Source organism: Pristis pectinata, chromosome 1 (assembly GCF_009764475.1).
Source record: "Pristis pectinata isolate sPriPec2 chromosome 1, sPriPec2.1.pri, whole genome shotgun sequence".
Taxonomy (NCBI): Eukaryota; Metazoa; Chordata; class Chondrichthyes; order Rhinopristiformes; family Pristidae; genus Pristis; species Pristis pectinata.
The window spans coordinates 82,660,057-82,680,635 of NC_067405.1; the positions used below are offsets into that span (position 1 = coordinate 82,660,057).

Here is a 20,579-nt window from a genome sequence, read left to right on the forward strand (position 1 = left end):
GTTACAAGAAACTGATTTAATATGGTTACAGCGACTTTCACAACATCGGACATCTGAATGTGCTTTAGGGCTTGTGAAGTACTTTAAATATGCTTACCTGGGAACCTATGTAATTTGGGCAGGTCAATCCATTTACACACAGCAAGTTCCTCCAGCAGCAGTAAGATAACTGGGAACCTGTATGAGATGTTGGCTCAGGCATAAACACTGGCCAGGTCAGGGGATATAGGAATTTATTTTGCATCCTCCCAAGGATGTAAAATAATGCACCCTCAGTTTGTTGTCTCATCTGAAAGAAGGCACCTCTGCTGCAGAACATGATATTCTGCAGCTACATTGGATTGTATTTTACGTTCAAATCTCCAGGGAGAACTGAAACCAACAACCACCTCAGCGGCAATGCTGAGCCTTAATTGACCTCAACAAGAATATGAAGTGGCAGTTTTAAGAAACTGCAGAAACACCAGTGATTGGAATCAGTATTAAAAATATACCCATTATCAACCACAAGATCTATAGGAAATTATGGGATTTCTGATGTTTTTATAAGTTTGAACTTCTAACAATTTTAATTGCATTTAATATTTCCCGGTTATTTTTACAGTGATTTCCTAAAGAGAAAGAACTTGTCTACCTCAACTCAAATGAAGAACACAACACAGAAGTCTCTCTCAGTGGGATCTTTACCCAAAATGACATTCCCCATTACAAGGAAGCAAGCTTTAAAAGGAGGGAGTGAAATAACTTCACCTTTTTGGGATCAGTTACAAAAGAAACACAAAGGTATAGAGCACAAGGATGTCAAAGCTTTAAAGCAATCAACTGAAAGCAGCCAAGAGCAGCCAAAAATACTTGAACTAAGCAGTGTACAGCCAGAGGTCCAAATCAGTAACGTCTCCAAAACTAGGATACAAAAATCAGACGTGATGGCATGCTCATTAGATGGCCAAAGTATGCTTGAATTAACAGATGAGGATGTGAAAGAGGATCTACCATGGAATTGTTCATTTGTGAGTACTGGCAACAATTTATCACCCATGGAGGTCTGTAAGAGAACACCACCCAAGCAATTGGTCAGAACTAGAAGTTTCTGTACGGTGAACCAGGGCCAGCATCTCGTCAAGGGGGCTTCAATGGTCAACTTAGCCCATCTTTGGGGAAATGTGCCTGGCCCTTGCGAGACAAGGAAGTGGAATAGTGAGGAAATACTGAATGCCAAAATTGCAGCAGTTCCTGATGATTCGCTAGGGGACTGGTTGGGAGAGGGGGAATTGTCAGACACTGATAGCTTGTACTCTGTGGACTCTCTGTCATCTGCATATGCAAATGCTATAACAGAGCAATTACAGAAAGATGAATTGGAGGAACAACAGTCCAAGCAGCAGGAGAATTGTAGTGAAAGTGACGATAGTGAAATGTCCCAGGATTCACTGGCAGACAAAGATGCTATTTCAGCTGATGCATTCCAGGACATTCATTGTGGAAGGGCTCGCTTATCCCCCAATAAGACAAGGCACAAACTTGCAAACAGAGGGAAAAGTATGTCTCTCGATAGCCTAGCTGATATGGGCGAAACGAGTGTTCTTTTCAGAATGGATTCACCTGGGTTAACAGCTGCTGATGAAATGCCAGCAGAGGTATACTGGAATCTACCTTGGAATGACGTTGATGAAAAGGAAACCTACCAGAATCCTAAAGTGCTAATTGAAGAAAAGGAGTGTGTTGGGGCTTTGACATTAAAAGAGCAGTGTTTTAATATGGGCAGCAACACAGAACTAAAGGATATCAACTGTGAAAAAAATACACATTTAGAAAATTTGAAGCCTAATAAAAATTACATGGATCTCCTGATCTTGCCAGATGCTCAGTCATCTAATTCCAAGAGTAATATGGAGAGGGTTTCATCTGATGATACTTCAGTTTTGGCAATCTCATCAGGAGGAACTGATGGTTATGGAAATGCACGGATTGCACTAATGAAAGAGGCAGAAGCAAGTCAGATCACCTCTGTGTTTAATTTTGATCCCTTCCAGCCTAAGGTAATACATAATTTGCACCAGGTAACTGCACTTACTACTTGTAAAGAATGCCATGCATCACAGAATGCAAACAATCGAGGCATGTTGGATAGGGAAGAGGATTTGACACACATGCAGGAAATTTACCTCCGTCCATCTGCAGCTACCGAAGTCACTATGCAAAGTTTACAATGTACTGATCATAACATGGCTTGTATTACTGGAGTGCTTTCCACTGCAGAAGTGAAAACCAAGAGTTCATTGACAAATATTTCAGCAGAAATATCCAATGTATCAGATTGTGTATATTCTGCACGGCAATCCTGTTCACTAATAGAATCTGAAGAATTTATACTATCTTCCACGTCCAACACTTTGAAGCTTAAAACTTTTAGTACAGATGCTGTTATTGACATGAAGGGTGCTGATTCAGAAATGGAAGTAACAGAACAACAATACAAGAATACAAAGCCAGAAAGAAGCTGTAGACAATCCCAACACAATCAGCTGAGCAACAGTGATTATCACAGAAATTATGATATGCATGGCAGTGCCTCAGAAGTAAGTGCAGCCAAGCTCAATTTCTCATCCAACTTTGAGACGAGATCCATTTCTGGCACTGAACAATTCATTTCACCAAGAGAAGAGTTGTCTTGTTGTAGGCAATCTCACAATATGATTGAATCCCAAATCATTTCCAGTTCTTCGTGTACACCTGTTAGTAATTCCAGTAGCCTAACTACATTAGTTGCCAAGCCATTGTCACAGCTACTAGACCCCAAGGTGTTGGAAATATGTGCTGCAGATGTGGAAAAAGACCCAGGCACCCAAAGACTATCTTTCAATGATAGATTGTTCTCTTTTACTGAAGAAAATAATGACATAGACAGTAGTTTGTCTGTAGAGAACATGATTCTGGCACCTTTAGCACAAAATAAGACTAAACCTGTCTTGGAGGGTGCATCGCAAGATGCGGATTATGATACTGCCCATTCAACTTCAATGAAGAATGGAATTAGTCGAACAGATAAATCCTCTCTAGTGCATGAAGGAAACAGAGAAGCTCAAAAACATTTTATAATGTGGCAGCATTCATTTACAACTTGTGCTAAAACTAAAGACAGCAAAGCTGATCCATTTACCAGTTTCATAATGAAGCAACAGTCTGTTGCTCAGACGAATCTCTCAAGGAATGAGAGCAATTATACTTCGACAGAAACCCTCATGAGCAGCCAAATGGATTCTGAAATCAAGGTCAGTGAGCCAATCACTGTTGATGGACATTTATGCATGAAGGATAGTGTTGTTTGTTCTGAAGGCATCCAGTTGAGAACCAGTGATTCACAGGTTCAAGGTCTAAAGTCTGGCACTTCATCTGATGAAAAAGAAGAATTTGATTTGAAAGGCAAAAGTGTTGAAAAAGCGATAAGTATTAGTGCAAACAATCCCAATGGTGAAGAATGTTTGAACTATGAACACACTCCATTTTTTGGTGGCACAAAGGACCAGAAATGCACCATACTTGCAGAAGAAACCACTATATTAAACTTGCCTGTCTCTGGACAAAATGCTGCCAGCTCTATTAGTGAGCAACCTACAGAAAGTGCTGTTGGAACTTGGAATAGATTTCATCCAGATTCCAATTTTGTGGCAAACTCAGACAAACCTCCAAACAATGTCAACTTTTCTGCTGCATCTGTTTCAAGGCATCCCCTGCCACAGTGTCTTATCAAAGAAACTGAACAGATTAACAAGCAAGGTGACAGTGAGTCAGAAATATCACTGGGTTCCAACACACACACAGGTGCTGTGACAGAGTGTGTAGTGTGCCGCCTGGAAATAAGTAATCCACAGGGCATCAGACTTGGGTTCAAAACTGAAATTGACAGACCTACACTTGATAAGGAAGGAGGTATTAACCAAAATAATACTGGCACTGAGTTAAGAGTCCAAGTTATTGAAGATAGCAATACCAGGGCAGAAAAGTTTACTGATGATAATACATCTACCCTTGCTTCAACATGTGGTTTTGAAGACTGTCCCACAGTTTGTGTTAGTAAGAGTAATGCTAGTCAATCAGAACTTAAAAGGAACAAGATGAAAAATAATGCACTTCCAGGAGGCATATCTACCTTTGATTCTAGTCTTCCTGTAGATTTTGTGGGGAATGCTGGATTTTATAAGGCGTCCAAAGAATATGAAGTCAACATTGAAGAGCAATTGGATGGTGAAGGAGCTTCCAAAAATGCTCCTCAAAGAACTGGTGGTGGAACAGGAGAAACTGTTTCGGATGTTGAATGTGACCAGAAGGAAATTACTTGTGCAGAATTGACTCAAAGGGACAATATAGCATGTGACTGTCCAGAACAGAACAAATCAAATGAGAACAGTGCTGTGAATGGTGGAGCAGTACAGGTTGTCAACAGTTCTGGGGCAACACATTTTCAAAGGACATTTGTGCAGACTAGAATATCCAATGCAGCAGAAACAGATGCATATGTTGGAACAACCAGCATTGATTTAGCAGATAGCTCAGAAACATGTGCCCTTTCTGCTGTACAGGAAATCAGAACCATGTGTAGCACTAGAATTGGAAATGAACAGAATGAAATAATAACCACCAAACAAGTGAACTTTGAGAAATTGAGCAATGATGAAGGAAGAGCATTTGAAGGGGGCACAGAAGTGGAAGGCCAAGGGGTGTCTGAGGACTTCAACTCTTCCAAATATTATGCAGAGCAGACTTGCACCAAGGATTTTATTATAGAAAATGACTGCACAGTTGGTAGAGCATTTAGAGAGAGATCTCTGTCATCTGATTGTACTTGTACTGAATCTAGTTACACAGCAGATGCATCAAGGGTACCTTTTCGGAATGAAGTCATTGGCACAGGGCATGAGGCAGGACAAGCCAAGGAAGAGAACTCAACAATAGCTCAGAATTTCCTCATGGAAAACGAGGACCACCAAGCTCTTCATCTGGAAACAGTGCAAAGCATAGAAACAGACTCAAACCAGTCACAATCAAAGTGTGGATATAAATCTCACCAGAAAGGAGATGCAGGAGAATTGATTCAAAAGAATAATCCAGTTCATGAAATTGAAAGCAAGGTGAACGTTAGCAATACCTGTGATATAAATTGCAGAACAGAAACTGTGGATCATAATCATTTGCTGTTCAAGGTGGTTGACTGTACTGCAGATGCAAAAAGAGGGAGCACTGAACCTCCATGTGCTACTATTAAAAAAGGTGCCACTAATATCACTGAACTTGTGGAGACAATTTCTGAAAACAATGACATAAAGGGCTCAGCTAAAAGTAAAAACTCAATCGAGACCAGAAATGGAGCTGAACAAAGTGGAAGTCTTTTGCTAATTTACAATGATGAAGGAGCCAAGGTGGTGACATCTCTGACAAAGGAAAGGTTAATAACACATGTTGGCACTGACAATAGATCCAAGCAAAATCATTCTCCTCAAGTGCCATCTGTGAGACCTGGTGAAGACACTAAAAGTACTGATAAAATAATGGACACGTGCTTGGAAAAACCTCACATAAGACGGGATATTTTAACTAGACGTCCACACTCCGGAAATCCTTCCAAACTTAGAAGCTGCACTTTTGACAATCAGGAAATACTTAACTGGTGGGTTTCTCTAGATGTGGCGCAGAGAAGTGATCTACATCAGGAAGAAATCACAGCTGTAAGAGGTGAAGTTGAACATGGAACAGATGAGTATTTCTCTTCAAAGATTCCCAAATCTGTTAAATCAGAGAAATGTAAAAGTATCTCTAACAATGAAGAACAAAAGGTATCCCCAGAGGAAGTACTGGTGAGAAAGAAGTCTAACCCCATGACATTTCAAGAAGTAGAAATGTTTGAATCGGTTCTACGTCAAGAGAGCACTGATCAGTGTGAAGCCAGCCTGGCCACTGCACTGTGGGATGATGCTGCACATTCATTAAGAGGTCAGGAACATTCACAAGTGGAAAGATTAGAGAACTCTGGAACCATGGATTCAAGAGCAACCCCAGGTTCCCCAAGTAATGGCATAACAGCTAATTCTGGTACCAAATATGATATGAACAATGCGACCACCAATCAGTATCTTGTTCCAGTTGAACATTTTCCTGTGAGAGCGAGACAGAACCATAGGTGGTCTACAGAAAGTCTTCAGCTAGAGTTGGCTGAAAGCAGAGCCTTTACTGATGGTTACATGTGTTCCAAGGGCATTGTTTTACTACAGCACAGAGAACAAAGTCCATCACAGCCAGCAGGAAGACCCCTTGATACAACTGCCTTGCAGCCAAATAAAGATGCAGTTGAAAGGGAGGATGCATATAGTGGTGTAGAAGCCCCTCAGTCTTGTTTTGTCCTTAAAGCCGGTCCAGAGGTGAATGGAGGAGATTGCCAAATTAATCAACCCATCAGCAGCACAGAAGGGTATTCAACACCTGTGGGTTCTGACAGTGCGCTGCTAAGTCAGGATATAGTATTAAAAGAGGTGATAGGTAGACATGTAATTTGGTGCCACCCTGACAGAACAACTACGTTTGATGCAAGTGATTTTCAGGCTGATCAACAAACTGTTGACATAGACCAGGCCATGTTTGGTCCTCAACATCTGAGGAAGAATGAAATTGAGATGCTCGTTCATGTAAAGCAGAAATCCCCTGCTAAAAATATGTTTTTTTCAGGTGAAGATATTGCAAATTCAGATACCGTAGATGCCACAGCATCTCTCAATATTTGCAAAGGACCCACGTGTTTACACTATCAGAACACAGGTATTTTAGCCACTGGCTTAAATGTTGACCTGAAAACTGATAACATTTCTGTCTGTCAGAACATGTCAACCATGAACACCTTACTGCCACAAAGTAAAGTGTTTCAAAATCAAACTGAATTTCAAAGAAGGTCTTTGCAAGATGTGGGTGGAAGCTACCTGTCTGGGAAATGTCAAGCAGTTCCAGGTTCATTCGCACATCAACATGAAGAGCTGGATGTGAGCAGCTGTACATCATCCAGAGCGGTCTTATTGAAACAAGAAGGAAAGCAGAGCCAAAATGCCAGTAGGCTGTATTTTCACACAGCAATAATTCAAACTGCCTTGGTAGAAAATGCTACTAAAACCGCCATTGTGCCAGGATTAGCTGGATTAAGCTCCTTGGAAAGTAGGTTGGGTGCTGAGACCACCCCTGCAACAAAAAACCAGGTGTTCATTCAACAAGGGGATCAGCAAGTTGTCCAAATGCAACCTACAAGCCCCACTGTCTTCTCAGCATCGGATCCACTAAAGGCAGAAACTAAATGCCACGATGTCCAGTTCTCAAATGGTGACTCAGTAGATACATTCATACCACAGAGCTTCACTGGATCATCTGGTCATCATAAACAGGCAGAGTTACATTGCAGGAGTGAAGAGGATTACTCCATGTGTTTGATTGAGAGAGACTCTGTTGGGTTGGAGCTGACTGAGAATTCTTCAAACTTGTGCGTCATGTCAGAGCAACCAAAGGCCATTCATTTAGTTAACTGTGGAGAAGAGTTTGTGACGGCTGAATTTATGGCTCTGCCTAAAGCTGTCAGGTGCGATACAAACTGCAATGATAAAGACGTATTTGACTCAACAAAGGATTTAATCAGGAAGGAAGGAAGTGGTATTGAAGATTGGGAAGAAACACAAGCACTGTTGAAGAGAGACCTGATTGATTTTAAGGAGATGTCTTCTGATGCAGAATCCCACTATAAAAATCAAGGAATCCTAGCTGACGTAAAGGAGGAAAATAAGTCACAGTTCCCCACCAAGATACACAAGGGCAGATATATAGGGTTGTCACCCTCTGCCCAGGAGATCCTTGACCAAGAAAAACCCAGACTGTTGCAACAGACACAGAATCACATAACCCCAGAATGTGAACTTGGAAATGAATCCATATTGCAGAGAAAGGATCTGAACAATACCAGTGTTACTCTTGCAGTCACTGAAACACACAATAGAATGTCTTCTCAAATCAATGATCTGCAATTCACCCAGACAGATGGCAGTCAGTTGAATGTGGATGTAGATGAACAGGATGCACATTCACTCCTAGAGTGCAAACAGATCAGGGAGTTAGGTTCTCACTGTCATGAGAGTAATAAATGTAAAGAAATGGATGGAACTTTCTATTCCACAGATTCCTCACTGCTTTCTGATTCTTGTCACAGTGCTTGTTCCGGGCAGTCTTCAGTAACTCAAGTTAATGAGCTGAATACTGAAGGACTTGGGTCTTCTGGTTCAGAATGTTTAGATGGTTCAGATGTGAGATGTGCCACAAAGATGAGGAGTGGGCCAAAGAAGAAATCACATAGACTTAGAAGAATAAAACCAAAGCCAAATATAGATGCAACTAAAGGTTCATCAAGTTCAAGTGAAGAAGTTGACATTGAATTCCTTTCACTTAACGAGCTTAGAAGCAGACAGTGTAGGAGAGGTATCAACAGATCACACTTGAATGTCTGCAAATGCAAAGATTCAGTGAGTACCACTAGTACTAATCTTGGAAGCTGTGTGTTGAACTTGAAAATGGAGACTAAGGCATTGTCATTGAGATTATTGCCACCAGTTGTCCAGGAGCCTTCATCCAGTGTTAATCTTATGATGGAAGGCTCTAGTGGGCACTGTCTTGATCCATTACTGATTGCTAAACCTTCAGATGAATTAACTCCAAGAGCTGCTTCACCAATTGAAGAAGGAATTGTGTATGAAATGAAGCATGAAGCAAAGGATGTGGGGAGAAAAAATGAATCCAAACAGAGTATTCAGCATAAGATTGTTGGAGAGTGTGTTTCAGGACATGCAGATTCACATGTGGCTGCCTGCACTGAAACAGACCATTCCATGATCACTTTACCTTGTAATCGAGGCCAAGGAAATCAGTCAGACAAACAGCAAAGTGATTACAGCACCTCACTGATGATTGATAACAATCTGAACAACTTTGTTGAAAGAAAGCTCAAAGCTCAAGAATTTTCAGAAGTAGATCTGACCTTCAGTGATGAGAACGATCCAATGCACTTTGCTTACGGTGATGTTCATCCATACATCCATCAACAATGCAACAAATTAGGCAGAGCCAGTTTGAAGCAGTGTACCTTGGAAAATGCAAGTAGTATGTGTTGGGTTCAGCCAAAAGTAAGCTGTCTGAGTAACGTTATAAGATGTTCCAGTGACAGCAATGGATTGAATGATCGCAATTCACATTCTTATGCCAATGCAAGAACAATATCTAGCACATTAAGTAATGTGAATGACTTGCAAAAGGGGAATTTGGCAACAATGCACCCTGAGAATGATTATCTTGATGAAGACACCTGTGTAATACCATGTGACCCACCAGTGGCACCTTCATTCACTCAGTCGTCTCAGTTTCCAACTTCTACTTCTGAGCTGGAAAACATGAAATTGCAAGTTGATGAAATGGTGCTCCTTTACCCAAGGGACTTGGGATCTTCTGTAGAGGCAGTGTCTGACGGGCCTGTAAAACTCACCTGCAACAAAGAAACACAAACATCAGGTGGAATGAGATACCAGAAGCTGTCAGCACCCCAGAGGAGCTATGTCCAAACTCCAACACAGACATATACAAGTCAAAGCCCCCAAGCAGGTATGGAGAATCTTTCTGTCCATCTTTCAAAGCTTCTCCATAACACCACAGAGCTGTTGGGAAATATCAGGACTAACAAGGACCATTCAGACCCAACAAAACCATCTACCAACCAAAACACTAGTAAATTGGGGGAAGTCAGCATGACGGATGGTTATACCCAGACAGCAACTGATGTGGCCACTCAGACAGAAACATTACCTCAAGTTATAGAGAAATACAGCCAGGAACTTCAAAATAAGGAAGTGCAGAGGTCTCCAGAAGTGAATGTTATCGTTAAAGTAATTGGTTCAGAGGTCAATGTAAATCAAGACCACACCAATCTTACGTTAACGTTACAGAAACAAAAGCAGAACTATAGTGTGTCAGATCCTAATGCCCACTGTACTGCTTTGAGCCATTCTGTTTGTTCTTCTCCCTCTGAGAATGCAAATTCATCTTTTAGGACTTCAACTCCTGCCTTGCTACCTGCTCAGAAAATGATATCAAGCTCTTCACAAACTGCTTCATCCAGTCCAGGTTTGTCACCAGTAACAGCATCTTCACAGATATCAATGTACAGTGACCAAACACAGGGCACAAGCTTCGGATCTTTGGAAAGCACATCAGAGTTTTCAAAGATGGAAACAAATGATCTCAAGCTCTCTGAGAACAGAGAAGTGAAACAGTTTGCCCAAGGTGTTGAAGCTGCACTTTCTGCTAATGTAAATCCAGCTGTTCTAGTGGACCGAGCATCATCCCCTATTAAAACCCTGGAAGCTGGGCTGGGGAACCACCGATACCGCAGCAAGTCCTTTCTCTGTCTTCAAGGTCAGGGGGCTTGTGCACTGCAATGTACTGGCTATTGGCAGAGAAAGGCACGGCCAGCTTCTTGGTATGGATCTAATGAAAAACAGCAAAGCAAGATTTATTTCACACAAGTCAAACCTGAAGCTGAACAGATATTGGAAACAAATGGCGAAGGGCCTTTGGCTCATTCAAATGAGCAGAGTAAGGTTACATCACAGGGTTTGCCAATGTCAGTTAAACTAGAGTGTGAAGCAGATTTCCAGAGAGATGTTCATACTGAAGGGTCTTCTATGAGCTCAGGAACAGCAGAATCTTGCAAAGACCATCATGTGAATGTTTCAGCTGCTGTGGAGAAGTCCAGTTGGCAGTGTGAAAAAGAACTGACAGGCCATATTGTTAAAGAGTCGTCACCTTGTAACAAGGGAATTGAACCGTACTTGGCATCTCAAAAGGTTCAGATGCTCTGTACTTCAAACCCAGATGGAAGAAGGCAGATGAATGCTTTAAGTTTTCAGCCATCTTGCCAGAAAAGCCCATTGGTTTCCTTTCCTCTTGCTCAGATCAATGATGATACTGTGTGGCCATTTCCCCGATCTCCCAGTACATCTTCCATTCAGCACAATCCTTTCTCCAAAGACTGGGTGGACTTTCAGGAAGAAAAGGCCAGCATGTTACACGATCAAATAAGACACCAAAGTGATGCCATGAATCATTGCAGTTCTGAGTCTGGGACCTACATAATGAGTGAAATGACAAATGAATGTGTCGCTGAAGATGCCCAATCCTTTGTTTCAAGTGAATGCAACACAGATTTGCTGCTGAATGAGTATCCCTCCATAACTGGCTGCAACAGTTCACAAGCATCTGATTCCAGAGCACAGGGAGTGAGCTGCAGGGGCCCAGAGGACTTGCCTTTACACAACAAGTTCCACAACTGGTCTGGAGTCAACTATAGACCTCCATCAACAGCAAGTCTGATGAGCACAGCCACTGGTTCTCACAGACAGACAGAGCAAGAGCAAAAACAAACCAGCAGTGATGTTACAGAAACAATGGGCCTCAAGTCAGAAGACCACGAGGCAAGGCAGAAGGAAATTGAAAGCTTGCGCCAAGAACGTACTCAAATCCTGTCGGGGTTAAACCTGGAATTAAACCAGCACCAGTTGACAGTGGAGCTCGCTGAAGCAAAGCTGAACTATGGCCTGGGGGAGACAGATGCTTTGTTGAGAATGTTCCAGAGTGGAGCAGCAGATGACCAGAATGTTTGCATAAGGCAGCAGCTTTATGACAGGTAAGTGAAAGCAACAGCTGAAGAATTAGTGGTGTGGTTTAGAAATTGACTCCAGTGTCACTTGGAGCCAATTAATCAGAGACCTTCTGCTGGCCACCTTGGTGTCATAGTTGACTCCCAGATAACTTCTGAATATTCACACCATGACTAAAGCTACCTACTCCTGCTTCTGTAACACTAACTTGATCTGGCCTCAATTCACGTGCCACTGAAATCATCATTACATCGAGACTTGATCATTCTATGCATTCTTGTTCAGCCTCACTCATGTGTACTTGTATGAGGTGTAAGGGTAAATTGGCCAAGCATCACAGCAACTGACAGCAGAGAACCTCGTTTAATTCCTTTTGCTTTCTGGCCTTGAATTTTCTGGAGGAATTGTTAAGTTGACCGGGGAGACCTCCAGTCCAAAGAAGTTTAAAACCACTTCCTTGGACCTTTCTGTAAGGGAGGTTATCCTAAGCAGTGTGTTCTTAACATTGCCTCATTATGTACACATTCTTTCTAAATTCTGTACTTTATGCTTTGCAGATGCCTTTTTGGTTAGTAATGGCAGCTCACTACAGTCAAATTGTAACTCTATAAAATTGTTGTGAGAAAATGTTCTTTGGGGTCTCAAAGGTAGAGGACTCTGGACACAGTCTTTGGAGTTTTTAAAAACATGATTTAATCACAAGGACAAATGCGGGAACAATGAAGGGGAACGGATGCACACTCGCGCACACACATATGGGTGATTGTGAAACGTGGGGGAAATCGCAACGGGGTGAGGTGCGTACACACACACACACACACACACACACACACACACACACACACACACACACAGAGCAAACTGGTTACAAATGATCAGGGTAAACACAATACGATGCCTGAACACCCTGACTCTGGACAAGCATCGGTTCTACACTACTGGGAATCTACTCAGGACGCTCCTAACCCCTGTGGAAGTGCACACTCTTACCAGTGGTCCCTTTGGCGTGGTTTCAATTCCTACAGCAATCAAAACCGAGAGAACCACGCACATGTGGCATTCTTTATAGTGCTGGAGAGCTGGGTGGAGCCAGTTCAGGTAATTTAAAAGGTCTAATAGGTCATGGCCAGGTACAAAAGGTGTGTACAGAACCAATGGTCAAGAATGTGTACTAATGGGTGGGTAGAGCCAGACCTTGATTGACAGTGGTGTCGCTTTTGACCAGTGCTCAATGGTGTCACATGACAGCCATGACCTTTCACACTACAACAATGGAAAGTAGGAATTGGAGGAGGGATTTGGCCCCTTGAGCTCATCCCACCACTCAGTTAGATCATGGTTGCTCCTATTCTAACGTCCACTTGGTTTGGTTACATGAATCTCTGATCGCTTTTCCCATCTCCCAACCATCTCACCTCCACAGATCTTGGTGGGAGAGAGCTCCACATTTCCCTCAACTTTGTATGAAGATCTACTTCCTGATATCACCCCTGAAGGATCCTGCCCTTTCGCACCGGAGGATATAATTTCTCTGTCTGGCTATGAAGTTCTTTAATCACTTTAAACATCACAATGACATCACCTGTTAATCCATTCTCCAGATTATCAGTTTTCTCACATTTTTTTTTCATGTCTCTGTTTTAGAACTTTGTTTCTCACTCTCCAAATGAGCACTGAAGCAAATAATGTATTTGCTTAGTAATCATGCTAGACCATATTCACATGTTGTCACAGTGACAGACTGACTGTTGCCATGAAGATTTCTGTTTAAATGCCTGTGACCAGAGGGAATTTGATCATCACCAAAGGTGTCCATATTAGCAACTGATGTGCTAATTAATAATTGGGCATTTCAGTTCTGTATTCGTTAACTCTGCTGAAGCAACAACTGTAATGCAGTCTAACTGTATTAATCACCATATGCATTGGTGTTTATTGTAATCCATTAAAGAGTTGGAAACAGAACTATATTTTTTTTTAATGAACATTACAAAAGACACATGAAAACCATAGAAATCTTGAGGAAGGAGCGAGATGAGAAAATACAGAAGTTCAGAAGGACCCGTAGCCTGAGTCCACAGAAACATCTGACCATACATCACCAAAAACATACAACCGCATTGCATCATGAGCAAGATCTACCAAGCAAACGCAGGACTTACCTCCAGCGGTTACGCCAGGACATTGTGGAAAACACACGGTAAGTGAGTTACATCTTGGAATTGTTCAGCATGGACAGCCTCAGCATCTCTGGGGTGAAATGTTTTACATTGAATGAATGTTCTGGAAATACTCAATCTTTCACTTGTCTGTTTATTTGTATCAAAATAGATCGTTAAATCTGGAGTGCTTTGGAACACCAAATGAAGACTAACAAAGCAATTAGTAAAGTAGAAGGGAATCTAGGCTTTCTAAATAGAGGCGGCATAGAGTACAAAAGCCAGGATGTAATGCTAAGCTTTGCGTGAGGCATACTATTTGTCTTCATTGGTTGGGGCATTGAATATAAAAGTTAGCAAGTCATGTTGCAGTTGTAAAAACTTTGGTTAGGCCACATTTGGAGTATTGTGTGCAGTCTGGTCGCCACATTACTGGAAGGATGTGGAAGCTTTGGAGAGGATAAACCAGGATGTTGCCTGAATTAAGAGAGCATTAATTATAAGGAGAGGTTGGACAAACTTGGATTGTTTTCTCTGGAGCATCACAGGCTGAGGGGTGACCTGATAGAAGTTTATGAAATTGTGACAGGCATGGATAGGGTAGATAGAGTTCTTCTCTCAGGGTGGAAATGTCAAATACTACAGGGCATAGCTTTAAGGTGAGAGCAGGTAAGTTTAAAGGAAATTTGTGAGGAAAGTTTTTTACACAGAGTGATAGGTGCCTGGAACACACTGCCAGGGGAGGTGGTTGAAGTCGATACAATAACAATGCTTAAGAGGCATGTAGATAGTCACATGAACATGCAGGGAATGGAGGGGTTTTGACCATGTGCAGGCAGATGGGATTAGTTTACATTGGCATCATGGTTGGCACAGACATGATGGGTCAAAGGGCCTGTGCTGTACTGTTCTGTGTACTTAGGTTTGCCTCCTACCTTCAAATTCAAGCATTGATATACATTACAATGAGTAAAGGATTCTTTGGGGCCCACTGCATACATAGAGCAACATTATCTTTTTTTTAAACTCTGATCACTCAGTCATATGGGACCTTATCAAAACATTACAATAACACTTACATTATCATAAATTATCTTAGTTTCTCTCACATGGCCACTAACTCCCCTGTTTTTCCCACCTGCACCAGTAGTAATTTACAACAGCCAATTAACCTGTAACCAACTGCCACATCTTTGGGAGGTGGGAGAAACCAAAGCACCTGGGGAAATCTCATGCAGTCACAGGGAGAACGTGCAAACTCCACACCGGCAACACCCAAAGTTGGGATCTAAGATAGAAAGGGAGAATGCTGGAAACAATCAGCAGGTCAGGAACAGCTAATGTTGGCTCTGTTTCTTTCATGCTGCCTGTCCAGGGAGAAGCTGAGGCTGTCCATGCAGAATTTTATTTTTGTTAATCATTTTTTGTTTGTCCCCTTTTTAAGTCTGTCTGCATCTTCACATTCTTGACTAGTAACTGACCTTGTGGGGCTTCCTCTCCATGCTGGCCATCTCTGAAAACTGCTGCACATTCAACTCTCTGCCTGTGCTTCATAATATTACAGCATGCCAAAATGTTTCACAGCCAACTAAGACCATAGAACCATAGAACAATACAGCACAGTACAGGACCTTCGGACCACCATGTTGTGCCAACCTTTAAACCACGCCTAAGACTATCTAACCCCTTCCTCCCACATATCCCCCTATTTTAAATTCCTCCATATGCTTATCTAACAATCTCTTGAACTTGACCAACATATCTGCCTCCACCACCACCCCAGGCAGCGCATTCCATGCACCAACCACTCTCTGGGTGAAAAACCTCCCTCTGATATCTCCCTTGTACTTCCCACCCATTACTTTAAAGCCATGCCCTCTTGTATTGAGCATTGGTGCCCTGGGAAATAGACGCTGGCTGTCTACTCTATCTATTCCTCTTAACATTTTGTATACCTCTATCACGTCTCCCCTCATCCTCCTCTCCAAAGAGTAAAAGCCCCAGCTCCCTTAGTCTCTCCTCATAATCCATACTCTCTAATCCAGGCAGCATCCTGGTAAATCTCCTCTGCACCCTTTCCAACACTTCCACATCCTTCCTATAATGAGGCGACCAGAACTGGACACAATACTCCAAGTGTGGTCTAACCAGAGTTTAGTAGAGCTGCATCATTACCTCGTGGCTCTTAAACTCAATCCCACGATTTATGAAAGCTAACATCCCATAAACTTTCTTAACTACCCTATCCACCTGTGAGGCAACTTTCAGTGATCTGTGGATATGAACCCCCAGATCCCTCTGCTCCTCCACACTACCCAGAATTCTGCCAATAGCCTTGTACTCTGCCTTGGAGTTTGTCCTTCCAAAGTGTAACACCTCACACTTCTCCAGATTGAACTCCATCTGCCACTTCTCAGCTTAGCTCTGCATCCTGTCAATATCCCTCTGTAAGCTTCGACAGTCCTCCACACTATCCACAACACCACTGATCTTTGTGTCGTCTGCAAACTTGCTAACCCACTCTTCTACCCCTTCATCCAAGTCGTTAATAAATATCATGAAAATTAGAGGTCCCAGAACCGATCCTTGTGGGACACCACTAGTCACAGCCCTCCAATCTGAATGCACTGCCTCCACCACAACCCTCTGCTTTCTACAGGCAAGCCAATTCTGAATCCACAAGGCCAAGCCTCTCTCGATCCCATGGCCTCTGACCTTCTGAAGAAGCCTACCATGTGGAAACTTGTCAAATGCCTTACTAAAGTCCATGTAGACCACATCTACTGCACTACCCTCATCAATCTTCCTGGTCACCCCTCAAAGAACCCTATCAGGCTTGTGAGACATGATCTTCTCTTCACAAAACCATGCTGGCTATCCCTAATCAGTCCATGATTCTCTAAATGCTCATAGACCCTATCTCTTAGAATCCTTTTCAACTGTTGCAACACTTGGTGTTAGAGATGCAGATGCAAAGTTCATTAAGCAGCATTTTCCAGCAAATAAATTTAATTAAGGACTAGTCAATAGAGGATTTCTGATTCATCTTTGTAACCATTATTCATTAACACTTATAAATGTATGGAGTTTTCAGAGATATGAATTGTTATAGAACTTTTGATTATTGTTTTGAGCCCTTTGGGCATGCAGAAGGAAGCAATGTTAACTGGTGGACAACAGAGATTGTACCTGCCAAAATTGTTCTTGCGGCCTGCACAGTTCTTTAGCAAAGCATTAGTTAAACCCAAAGAAAGCCAAGATCCACTTAATGATTTGTTGTAATCCTGTAGGACTCGTGCAGTTGTGAAGGCTCCACAGGAAACCCCTTCTGAGATAGAGATTCTGCTTAGAGATTATCAGAAGGCTCGTGAGGAAACAAAAGCAGAAATCGCAAAGGCACGAGATAAATTACGTGCAAGGGCTGAAAAGGAGAAATGCCGTTTACAGCAAGAAATTATTTTGCAGTTATTGAAGGTAACTTTCAGGCGTGTGGAGCATAATTGGACATTTGAGGAAATTCTAAAAAAACTGTTATTTGGAATTTTTTCCTGAGTTAAGTCCAGAACTTTGAAAATTTGAACTTTGTTTGAATAAAAGGTTAGTTTAAACTTGTAAATATTGTTAAAGCAGTGCCATCATTGAAAATATTTAACACACACAAAGTGCTGGAGGAACTCAGTAGGGAAATAAACAGTCGACGTTTTGGGTCGAGACCCTTCATCAGGACTGGAATGAAAATCAGAATGAAAATATTTAAGCAAGACTGACAGTATAAGCAAATGTTGTGATTTTAAAGGTGTAACTTGAGGAACTTAATTTGTAACAGTTAACTATTTGTTGTGGAAAATAAAAGATCAAATTTGGAATTGGAACAAAGAACTTAATTGCATCCCTGTCTGAAAGTGATATAATGAAAGACTTAAGATGTCATATTTACTCATCAGTGATTAGAACAGTGTGTGGGGACACGTTGGCGGACAATATCTTACTGTTCTTTTTAACAATCTGCAGTTTGCTCAGAGAGGGAATGTATTTTGCAAGGGTTTGGTTGCTCTGATTATTATGTTTTGTTTATTATAATTTCCCTTTGAGGAGGAAGAGAGGTTGAGGAAGGTGGCAAGCAGGAGCAGCTTGCATACCGGCTCAAATCTGAGCCTGTCGTCCAATCCCACGTCAGGCTACAGCAGCAGCCACACGGCTTCCCCAGACACCAACTCTCAAACCAAGGTCAGAACACGTTATGGGTGACCAGAAAAGATTTTTATTGTTTTGTGGGTGCTGTGGATAAAATACCCACTTTTCACAGTTCCATTATTAGTTCATTCTCTGTATCTGAGAATCCTATCACCTCAATCAACATACTGTAATTGATAAAACAAATATAAGTAAGAAAGTGACCTCAGAGCCTCTGAGCCAATGATGTGTGGTTACTGTGGTATGCGTACAGCAAGATGAGAGACCAGATAATCTGTTTCAATCATTGTGAAATAAACATTGGACCCTTGCTTCTCTTCAAATAGTGTCGCGTGTTGCTCCTACCTTAAAGATACTGCACTGGAGTGCTCACTGTGAAAAATGCATTTGATGGAAATGTGGATTAATACTTTTTTGAAACTACACACAGTGAGTTGTACAACACGGGAGTCATGAGTTTTGTGTTAGAGCACCTGGCTTTTTTTTTGGGTATCAGATACAACCAGGGACATTTGTAATTGAGAAGTATCCTTTTAATTTGTAATTGAGAATCGAACAAAAGGGTGTTGTAAATTTGGATGTAAATGTAGGAGATATGATTAATAAATTTGAGGATGGCATAAAAGTTGTTGGTGTTAAGAACAGTGAGGAAGGTTGTCTAAGGCAACAGAAGGATATAGATCAGTTGAAAAGTTGGGCAGAGCATCGGTAGATGGAATTTAATCCCAACAAAGTGCGAGGAGATGCATTTTGGGAAGTCAATGGGGGTAGGACATATACAGTAAATGGTAGGGTGCTAAGATGAACAGAGGGACCTTGAAGGTGGCAACACAGGTAGATAGGGTGGTGAAGAAGGCATATTGGTGTGCTTGCCTTCATAGGTTGGGGCATAGAATATAAAAGTTGGGATGTTATGTTGCAACTTTACAAAACACTGTATGTAGGTCTGGTCGCCACACTATTGGTTAGTTGTGATTGCACTGCAGAGGGTGCAGAGGAGATTCACCAGGATGTTGCCTGGATTGGAAGAGAGAAACAAAGGACTGCAGATGCTGGAATCTAGATGAAAAACACTGGTGCTAGAGGAACTCAGCATGCCTGCAGGTTGAGAGACCAGACCTGCACACAACATTCCAGATGTGGTCTCACCAGGGTGCTCAGATGTCTCCACTCTTGGCTGAGCACTGATATCTCTGATATAAACTGGAAGGGATTTAAAAAGTAGAGGGAGGCAAGGCGAGGCCGCAGAGGGATCAGAACACGTGGATGGGATGCTGTCTGGCCTGCTGAGTTCCTCCAGCATCATAGTGTTTGTCTGGATTGGAAGACTTTAGTTATGGGAGAGATTGGATGGTTTGTGCTCATTTTTCCTGGAGTGAAGGAGGCTGAGGGGTAACTTGATAGAGGTATAGAAAATTATGAGAGGCATAGGTAGGGTAGATGGTCAGAATCTTTTTCCCATGTTAAGGGTATTAAAAACAAGAGGGCATTGGTTTAAGGTGAGAGGAGTTTTATAGGGACCTGAGGGGAGAGTTTTTTTTACACAGTGGTTGATATCTGGAAAACACTGCCAGTGGAAGTGGTGGAATCAGATACAGTCACTATGTATAAGAGATATTTAGACAGACACTTAAATAGGCAAGGCAAATAAGGATACGGTCCTAATGCTGGCAGATGGGATTACAGTAGATGGGCAAAAAAGGTTGGCATGGACTGTTCCAGTCTCATGTGTCTGTAACTCTAAAGCAGATTTGTTTTTACTGCTTCAGTCATCATCTGCAGATGATGAAAAATTGAAGCACTGGGCTAGGGGAGCAAACAGTGTAGTGTTTAGAAACTGTAACAGATTTTTATTTTAATTCATTCCTGTGTGTGATCCAGGGAAGGCTAGTTTCTATAGTCAAACCATGTTGCAGTTGTACACACCCGAGCGAGTGAAGAGATCCCATCACATCCTGACTATGCCTTGGTGTTTGGTTAACTCTGTGTGGAAGCCTGTAAGTAATGAGGCTGATGGGTGAATACTGAGACACTTAGCATAAAGGAGTTCCACAAGTATATTAATGTTCCTTACATTTGCAATTCTGTGCAGATACTTTGGTTTTGAATTTCCAGTGATATCTTGTATAAATTATGTTCTGTAAAGCAATTTTTAAAAATAAAGTCTGTTTAATAACTGCAGAACAAAAGCAGCACTGATCCTGTGATGACCAGCAGAGGATGCCCAACTTGTTGCAATTCACAGATTAAGGTCACCGAAGTCATTCAACACTTCGATGGTGAGTAGACCTGAACATGTTTCCTAAACTTGAGCTGATCCAAATCCTGCTGTCCATGTCGTAACTCCCACCAAGTTCTGTTCACCAATATTCTAGCTCTTACCGACTTGCATTGGGTCCTACTTCTGCAGCTCTAACATTCCGATCCATGTGTTCTGATCCCTCTGCGGCCTCGCCTTGCCTCCCTCTACTTTTTAAATCCCTTCCAGTTTATATCAGAGATA

General features: G+C 41.9%; 1 protein-coding gene across 4 annotated transcripts in view; it reads left to right on the top strand.

The window, feature by feature from the left end:
- stard9 (StAR-related lipid transfer (START) domain containing 9) overlaps positions 1-20,579 on the top strand; it is a 247,660-nt gene that overhangs the window by 213,556 nt on the left and 13,525 nt on the right. For 2 of the 4 annotated variants that reach the window (XM_052028043.1, XM_052028052.1), the window contains exons 24-28: positions 605-11,749; positions 13,720-13,923; positions 17,173-17,356; positions 17,975-18,109; positions 20,259-20,355. In XM_052028043.1, coding sequence (XP_051884003.1) covers positions 605-11,749; positions 13,720-13,923; positions 17,173-17,356; positions 17,975-18,109; positions 20,259-20,355 — 11,765 coding nt within the window. The remainder of the gene's footprint in view (positions 1-604; positions 11,750-13,719; positions 13,924-17,172; positions 17,357-17,974; positions 18,110-20,258; positions 20,356-20,579) is intronic. The other 2 variants (XM_052028062.1, XR_007957336.1) reach the window with 2 other exon arrangements.